Consider the following 9,223-nt stretch of genomic DNA (forward strand, 5'->3'; position numbering starts at 1 on the left):
AGGAGTGTGCTGATTACACGTGTAAACGTATGGCGAAAGTTGAAAACGGTTCTTAAAAACGATGATATCCATTAGATAAAAACGGCTGAGTGAAGACAGGGCTCTCCTAATGTTATTCTTAATTATTGTAATTATTCCCAGTGTGCCATAATCATTGTTTTAATGTACATCTTTTTCTATTTGTTTCGTGTGTTTGTTACAGCCTTCGTGAGAAAAAGTCTTAGTCAGGAAATCTGTTTCATAATGTTAGCATTTAGGGAGAAACTGTCCGTCACATTTTAAATAAAGAAGTTAAAAACTGAAACTGTCACTGCTCATCCTTGCTCATACAATGTTTTGTAGCAAAATAATCTTTATTGGTACAAAATTTATACGTACATTTACATTTCTGCTGTACAACATATACATTCCTTTCTAAACGATGTAAACAAGCAAATTTTTAAGAAGACATGCAGTTTTGTAGTAGTCATAAATGACCTCAGCCTCCTCAGCTTCACTTCATATTCACATTGCATATGAAAGAAAAAAAAAACATGTTTTCCATAGCATGACTGTTGGTGACAGTAATTGAATATCTGAATTAATTTCAACTGAAAGAAATAATAGTTTCCTGATAAATACATGGCTTTTAGCAACTGACTGGCTTCGTATGTCTTTCACAATTTATTATAGTATTCAGTATTCTTTATAAGTTCACAAATAATATAACAAAACTTTACATATGAGTATTTGACCCTAACCACACACATCTCAGCTGTTTCTGATCTTTTAATGACCATCTCATAATGGTACATGTTTACAATAATAAAGGTTCAGAGTACAAAGGTAGGACCTGCCTCCTTTTATTGTGCTACTACATGTAATTGCTGTTGACTCTGGAATCATTGTTACAGGTGCAGTTCAGTCAGTGATGTCATCATGACAGTTTCCATCATTTCAGGTTATTAAAGTGAAGTCTCTTTTATGTCGCTTCTGACAGCAGTTTGCACCTGACTTTGGGAGGTCTGCCCTATGGTGGTGCTTTCTTTTGGAGTCATTGGATTTGGGTTTATTACTGAAGTTACTGCTGTTGGATCCTCAACAACATAGTGTGCGAATACTGTGTTGAAGAGTCCTGTGTGATAAACAGAGAGAATTTTACAATCAGGGATTTTTCATTGAGAAAAAAACATTACTCAAAGCCATGTTTCTTAGTACTGCCAAGAGAGAGTGGAAACTGTAGCTGTAAGAAATTAGAAATAAAACTTGAAGTTACTGAAATAGTGCAATGTGAATGTTTAACTCATTTTCTTTATATATATCTAAATGTAAGGCATAAATGACATTTACAGTATTTCCTGGTTGATATGTAAGCAGTAGGCTTCTACTGCTGTGCAACACCCATACCCTGGTCATATTTAGAGCTTCAAATTGCATTTAGTTTTATTTTTCATAAATAAAACTTAACCCTCATCTTTAAATATAAGAAATCATTCAGTGTTTGGTTTTAAACTCTATTAGAGGAATAGGATTATTGTTCCTGCTGTCAAAGTTTAATATTAAAGTGAAAGCAATTATAGGATTAACTACCATACCTCTTCGCCTTTGGCCTTGGGAATTCTTTTCTTCCTGGCTTGATTTTGATTTGCTGCTTGCTTCTGATGGGTCGGAATCTTCATTCTCTGTAACAATAAAAACTGTAAGATGTTTTTTCAAAGTGAATGATAAGTATATGTAAATGGAGGACATTCTATGTGAGCACACCATTTAGATACTGTACATTCTCAGCATTTAAAGCAACCGCAGATGCAAACTGATTTTGGTGTGTTTTTACATAGGAAAGAGGGATTTAGCCTCCTCACCTCTCTTCCAGGCAATGTGTGCTCTCCTGAGCTTGATAGCAAAGAAAATGACCACAACCAGAAGGCAAAAGATGAGGCATGTCACCAGAAGGACTAATAAGGATGAGTTTTGTTTCATTCCTGTTCGCTTATTGGAGTCCAAGTAATCTGGAAATAGACATCATAACACAGTTTACTGAAAGCCCACCAGAGATTATGCCATGTCAAGACTTTTAGATATGAGTTTTCTATTTAACACTAAAAAGTGTTTACCTGTGATATTTTTCTCTGTAGTGTTATGCAGGGTAATATCCTCTTGTAAACCACCTTTAAAGATATAAGAAACAAGTAGTAAGCTGCAGATTAGCAATTTTTCCTCTAACTGTTGGTTTTTAATTAGTGTTCCACTCTCCATATTAGGTGTATCTTAGGTAAAGTGTGTGTGGTTGTATGGCTGTCTGCGGTAGCCTTTGGTGTATCGAAGCAAGAATAGATGATGGATGATCAGAATGAATAATTTAGTTATTGCAGCTCCAGTTGGTTTTAAAGAAGCACGCTAAATGAATATGTTCGGTTTCACCGCTAGATGTCAGCAAACACATTAAAATTAATATCACACCTGTAGTGTTCGTTGGTTCACTGGTGATGTCATTCCTCATCCAAATTGGGTCTGGTAAGGTAGAGTTAAGCAAGCCATCTGACGATAATCCAGAAAACAAGTGTATAATTGATTGAAAAATGTTTTAAAAGTTAAAATGGTACATTATTGTTCAAAATGATTTACTGCAGAACAAGTTGCACGATGCAAACAGCCAATGTTTGCTATTTGAAGATAATAGAAAAATGGATTGCCAAATGCTCAGTGTTTCACCTTCACACAGAGAAGATCTGCATTGACTGTGTAAACCTCACACTGAGCTTTTCTCATCGGAAACAGACTGTGTGATTTCATAACCCACAGTTGAGGTTAGGCGACAGTCGACAATAGATAAGTCTGTACTTTCCAACTCAACACCCCCCACTACCACCACCCCCAAGTTGTGTTTATAAGCATCATTTAAGCATCTTTTCACCATCATATGCTGGCAAAGTAAGTCTGTTTTCATTAAAATAACCATTTGCTACAATTTTGATTAATTCAATAATTATCTGGTCTGCAGGCCACAGCACACAGTCTCAGTTAATTAAATTTAAACTATTCTAGGGAAAACTCAGGATCCATTTTGACTACTTGCCATGTGAGCGGCCAGTTTTCATGCACTGTGAGAACTGGTTTAATAACATACTAACAGCCCCATGCGGCAGTTAGCTTAGGGTTAGTGGCAGCTCACCCTGGTGGCATGGTAGCACTGGTTCTGGTCTAGGAACCAATGCTCTGTTTGGCTGAGCCAATAGATGGTAGCTACTAGCAGGCTTCACTTGGCTCAGTGAATGAAAGGAGACAAACGTCTAGACTTGATCCACCAGTAGCTTACATAGGCAAACACTGGTACACAGCTGGCTAAGCACTGTCAGAGAACACTAAATCCATTCTTTACTGGCAGGAGGACATTGGCTGCTGGTAGACAAACAGAACACTGTGCTTTATAACAGAGCATTGAAAATATCTGGGTTCATGGTTTTTCTGTTAGTTTTGTGGAGTTTCTATTGCTAAAACCTGAACAAGTTGGCTGCACTTTTGAGGAACACAGGACTTCCCCTAAAAGCCTAAGTGAAAAATTTATCTCTGCTAAAGTGAAACTTGACTTAATATATTAACATTTTATTTGTGGCAACGTCTGTAGCCCGGGTTTTTTTCTGCTGTTACTGTTTCTTTTTAGTCTCTCTTCAGTACAGTACATATCCATGAATACTGGCAATATGATTCACGGGACATAGAGTAGGGAAATAAAAAAAAAAACAGGAATTTCACCTACCACTAGTGTTGAGATGTGAGAGTACAGATGTAGCGGGGCCTGCAGTAGGTGCAGGGGTCACTATGAAAGTCTTGGGGTCACTGGAAGCAAGCAGCTCATTGGGTGTAGAAGATGACCACTCCAATGAGGGACCAACTATGTTTGTGGTTGTAAAGCGTACTGCTTGGCTACCACGTATAAAAGATCTTAGTGTTGTCTTCAGTCCCCTCACAGAACCTTCAGGCTGCACAGTGGATGGAATGGATGTAGATCTGAGGACGGTCCTTTTTCCTGTGTGAGAAAATAAGTTTACATTATAAAGATCAGAAACAACAAGTCTCAGGTCAAACAGTTGCTGTCACCTGAACAAATTGAAAACAACCCAAATGTTATTCAACTTAATACAGGAAACCTAACTATTTTGGGTGTACAGAAAGAGGAAACGATTTCAGTCGGTTTGCTTCTGTTGTTTTGGTCAGTGAGGTTCAGAGCCAAAGCCAGTGACATGAAGCAATTGATGGGAAAAAACCTACTGCTTTTCCTGTTTTATGACGCTACAACTGCACTATTACTGTTCTGTAAATCTCACCCCTTATTGGAGAAGTACTTTACTGTGAACTGGTTTCAATAAATACCACAGCCATTGGGAATATTTTCCCTGCTGGAGGACATTAGACAAAAATTGTTAGTTATCAGGTACTTACTCTGTTGTCCAACCTTTACAAAATTTATCAAAGGCCCTTCATGCAGGTATGGGTGATGAACAAGGCACTTCACAGCGACTCTGCTCTTCTCGTGAAGAACATGTAATATTGCCACTGTGGAAAATATGTTATGTTCTTCATGTATAGTTGCAGGAACTGTGAAGGAGAACAGTGTTTATTAGCGTCAGCCACTACACAGGAGAAACGTCTTACATCATCACCAAACTCAACATTTATTTAATTGTCATCATATGCTGTATTCCCATTAAGGTGAGTAAAGATGAAAAAAACTCTGTTCACTAGTTTGATCAACCTATTGGTTACTTTCCTATTTTGCCATTTGTCATGTGCTTTTATTGTTGTCTCACTCAAGTCCTTACTCAATACATTTTAAGTTTAAGTTCCCATTCTTCTTTTTCAACATACATTGAAATTCAGATCCATTTTCAAATTTCCAGGTGATCTTGGGAGGATGGTTGTTTCCCTTAGCACTGCATTTTACAACAGACATTCCTCCTTGTCTTGTTACTGCCATTCTTGGAAGATCTTCAAATAAATGAAAAACAAAAACAAATATTAATTTCTTATAACGCTGTTGTACAAATTAGAATTAAAGGATTGCATCAAGAAATGTTCTGTTATTCAGTATCTGACATTTATATTGTTTAACTCACCTAATACTGTCAACCTCACTGTCTTCACTGACAATTTGGGTTCATATTGTGTGCATGTGTACACACCTCCGTCCTTAAAGGTGACATTGGTGATGCTAATGAAGAACTGTGAATTGGACAACTTGGTGATGCTGTATCGTTTGTCCCTCAATGCTAGAAAATACAAATAAAAAACTTTTAAATGCTCCTCAGTCATAATTCTACAATTTTGCAATGTTCTAAAAGGGTTTCACGAACATGTGACATATGCAATATTCACCTGAAATACCGTTAAAGAACATAATATTGTTGCCTGGGTCCCTCCATTCAACACTTCCCTGATGAGCTTTGAAAACGGGACAATGTAGATCAACAGTCTGACCCTTCAGAACAGTCACATTCTGGAATTCTTCTGCAAGGGAAACTAAAACAGAATAGAGAACTTTGAGTTCCTTGAAAGTCTAAACTTGGAACTTGAAATACATTCTTAACAGTGACTGCACTATTTCTCACAGTGTCGTTTGAACCACTTTTTCCTGCAGATACACCATACAATCATCCATTGGAACAATTCCAAAAAAAAGCTTTGAACAATGAAAGAGTGTTTCCTTCTCAGAGCTGTCAGAGGTTAAAGCTATTTCTCACAGTTTGACTCATCTGTTCCCCTGTTTGTAATTGCTCTGCCCCATTTATGTGTGTGTGGAGGTGGTGTGACATTAAAAGAAGCACTACAAGCAAGCAGCCCCCCTGTTGTTTTACTGCTGTGACAGGAAATAATGTGGTCACTTCTCAAAGCTGAGAGAGATAGTGGAACAGGTGTGAGAGAAAATATAGATTAGATGTAGGCAGCTGAAGGGGGCTTTGAATATTTTTTCTTTCCTGTGGGCTGAGAAACACAAATTGTCTGGAAAACATCTGTGGGGGCATACTGACACCCTCACTCAGGACAGTGGGCTTGAAAGGTCATCAAGAGCTTGTCTCTATTTTTAATATTTTAGATCCATTACTAATCATTACTAAATTTGTAAAAGTAATTTACTAAATTTGACTGTAAACAGTTGGACAGTACAGCTCTTATATGGTTTTAGTCATACATGACAAAGGTACCTTTTTCTAGCATCACTCCTTCACCTCATGACACTATCTTTAGCCTAATTGCATTCTCACTTTGTAGGCTTGCCTTGCAGTTCGTTTATAAAGAAGTCTTTTGTTGTTTTGTTGATGATCTTCATATTTATCCAATGTATACATTTTTATAAAGACAAACTCCTTAACCCTAAACAGGAACAAAACCGCTAATCCACTAAATGGGTATGACAGTGCTTTTGGCCTAGCACATATCTAATGACATGTTTTCTAAAAGTCTTAGAGAGATTTCTGATTCTTAATGAACAGATCAACTCAGGTGTTCAGGTAAACGTTTTCTAAGTGTAAGCTCTCAATAAAACAACTGCCTACATTCTAAAATATAAAGTAGACATAAACCTTTGCCATTATTTAACACTGTTTGGATTATTGCAACACTGCATGTTATGAGAAAAAGTCTGCCTTCTGATATGAGTTGTCCAGACTGTTGATGAGTTTAAGCTTTACAAAAAATATTTATTTTTCTCAACTAGGGCATTATGAGTTTTATTTGAAATGTGTAATTCCTATTTTAATCTGAAACTAAATTAAGGTTTATTAATTTGCCTTGTAAATCAACTGATAACTGCTCTAATAAATTATCTGCACAATTTGGCAGTTTAAACTTAACATTTTTCAAGCCATTCCTGAATCGTTCATTCAATGCGCTCAAACAGAGTTTCTCTGCAGGAGGTATCTGCAGAGAAGTACAGATGTGTTATTGGTCTGCAAACACAGATTGATACTACGTGTCAAAGAGGCATCTGTACAAATGCCACAACATCTTCACTGAGAATATTTTATAGTAATATAGCATTTCCAATATTAATTTGATTCGGGAATTTATCATAAGAAGCCATTTAGATTGCCTTCAAACAATTAAAAACGAAACCATAAACGTTTCGACCAAAGATCAGAATATGTAAGTCCACTGAAGATTCTCTGACAAGTAGCAAAAAGAAAAAGACTGAACAAATGATTTACTGATTCTGGCACTGAAAAAGTAATGAAATTAAAGTAAACTCACCTTGTACAAGTATTGAGAAGGCAATAAGCTGCAGCTTCATTTTCACTCTTTCACTGTTCCACTTTGCGCTATGAGCTTCCTCTGCACTCGCTCTATATGTACTTCGCTAAGGGACCTTCCATGACATCACACAACTGTGGTTTCCCCTGACTTTTTATTTCAAGAGATGGTCATGTGATTCGAAGATGAAAAATCCAGGTCATTGGTTTAGGAATCAGACACAGTTTTTTGAAGCTAGAGAACATTAAGGTTTCTTTTGTACAGATCCATGACAGAAATACTAGTTATTGATAATAATAAGTTTGGCAATTATGTGGTTTGTTAGTCAACTAAAAACTTATTCTTTTAATCCCTGGTAAACTTGAATGAGAAACTAATTTTCAGTGGAAGAGGTTAAGAAAATTTGTGAAAGATTGATTCAAACAATGACTGCTTTAAGTATGTTAATTCTGAAACACAACTCCAGAAGGTGGGAATGTGGGCCCAACACTCTGTTAAGCAATTATTACAAACATTCAAAGTTAATTTAGCTCTGCTTTCTGTTACAAGGCAGACAGTAGTTTTTCTCAGATAGATTAGAAATTAACCTAAGAAAACAGATCATAAAATCTCATTAAAAGAAATACTATTTTGACTGAGAAGAAAAATAAAGCGGGGCTGCACGGTGGTGCAGTTGGTAACACTGTTGCCTTGTAGCAAGAAGGTCCTGGGTTCAATTCCCAGCCTGGGGTCTGTCTGCATGGAGTTTGCATGTTCTCCCTGTGCATGTGTGGGTTCTCACCGGGTACTCCAGCTTCCTCCCACAGTCCAAAGACATGCCTGTTAGGTTAATTGGTCACTCTAAATTGCCCTTAGGTGTATGAATGAGTGTGTGCATGGTTGTTTGTGTGTTGCCCTGCGATGGACTGGCAACCTGTCCAGGGTGAACCCTGCCTCTCACCCATAGACTGCTGGAGATAGGCACCAGCTCCCCTGCGACCCACTATGGAATAAGCGGTAGAAAATGACTGACTGACTGAGAAAAATAAAGCAATTATATGTGGTTTATTGAAAAGAAGAACTCTCTTTTCAAAGATTTTGTTAGTGAATGACTTGATTTGCGATAATCAGATTAATTTATTTTATCTCACAGAAAGCTGGCTACAGCAAGAGGATTATAATAATAATAATCTTTATTTGTCATTGCAATTGTACATTAAAATGAAATTATCTTCTTCATTTAACCCATCCCTTACAGAGCAGTGGGCTGCCATTGGCAGGCTGTGGGATTCAAACCAGGGTACTTGTAGCCTATTCAGGACACAAATGCCCTGCTCTCTAACCACTAGGCCAAACCACTGGTATACATATGTCAGTTTCTTCTAATTATTTACATTTTCACAGTATTTCACAAATACTGTATAAGGAAGCAAAGTAGCAAACATCTTTCAGTCCAATTTATTGATTAGCCCCAGACTGATTAATAGATACGATTCTTTTGAATTTTTAACCCCTAGAGTTTTGCTTCCAAACTGCAAAGCAGTAAAACCGCTTCTGTTTCATGTTTTGTATCATGCACCAGGCCCTTACTCTCAAATTTTAGATCAGTTCTCAGATTTCTTATAAGACTTAGTGGTAAATACTGATAAAGTCATTATAGTGGGGGATTTTAACATTCATATTGACACTGAAAGTGATAGCCTAAATGTAGCCATTAATACTTATCTTGGATTCAAATGACTTTACTCGAAATATTGGCAGATCTACCCACTCATGTCTTTATACCTTGTTCTGACATTGGCACTGTAAACAAATTACAGTTTTTATTAACAACCCTGTCCTGTCTGGCCAATTTTTATAACCTTTGAGTTTAATCTAACCGAATACTTTGACCCTGAGAGAAAATTACATTTCAATCTGAAAAGACTCACAAAGAAAAGGGATGGCAATTAGAAAAGTTTTAATGATGTGAAATTACATGGTTATTTCTTTGGCGCTCGGACCTGGGAGGAAGACACGA

At 37.0% G+C, this 9,223-nt stretch overlaps 1 protein-coding gene across 1 annotated transcript; it reads right to left on the minus strand.

The window, feature by feature from the left end:
* Positions 1-334: 334 nt before the first annotated feature.
* LOC124876142 (cytotoxic and regulatory T-cell molecule) lies at positions 335-7,346 on the minus strand. The gene is made up of 11 exons (XM_047378671.1): positions 7,225-7,346; positions 5,353-5,496; positions 5,094-5,246; positions 4,846-4,965; positions 4,420-4,575; positions 3,737-4,006; positions 2,440-2,517; positions 2,094-2,147; positions 1,842-1,988; positions 1,575-1,661; positions 335-1,114 (listed from the first exon to the last, which is right to left on the minus strand). The coding sequence occupies exons 1-11, from the start codon at positions 7,262-7,264 to the stop codon at positions 945-947; spliced, it is 1,419 nt and encodes a 472-aa protein (XP_047234627.1). The 5' UTR covers positions 7,265-7,346; the 3' UTR covers positions 335-944.
* Positions 7,347-9,223: the final 1,877 nt, after the last annotated feature.

The sequence above is a fragment of the Girardinichthys multiradiatus genome, chromosome 11 (genome assembly GCF_021462225.1).
Source record: "Girardinichthys multiradiatus isolate DD_20200921_A chromosome 11, DD_fGirMul_XY1, whole genome shotgun sequence".
Classification (NCBI taxonomy): Eukaryota; Metazoa; Chordata; class Actinopteri; order Cyprinodontiformes; family Goodeidae; genus Girardinichthys; species Girardinichthys multiradiatus.

What these genes read in the sequence shown, in the direction of transcription:
- LOC124876142 (XM_047378671.1), bottom strand. Translation starts at nt 7,264, where the DNA reads ATGAAGCTGCAGCTTATTGCCTTCTCAATACTTGTACAAG. An exon ending in AGTGAGGTTGACAGTATTAG is followed by an intron (nt 4,966 to 5,093) that starts GTGAGTTAAACA and finishes ATTTATTTGAAG; the next exon opens with ATCTTCCAAGAATGGCAGTA. An exon ending in TGTAAAGGTTGGACAACAGA is followed by an intron (nt 4,007 to 4,419) that starts GTAAGTACCTGA and finishes TTTCTCACACAG; the next exon opens with GAAAAAGGACCGTCCTCAGA.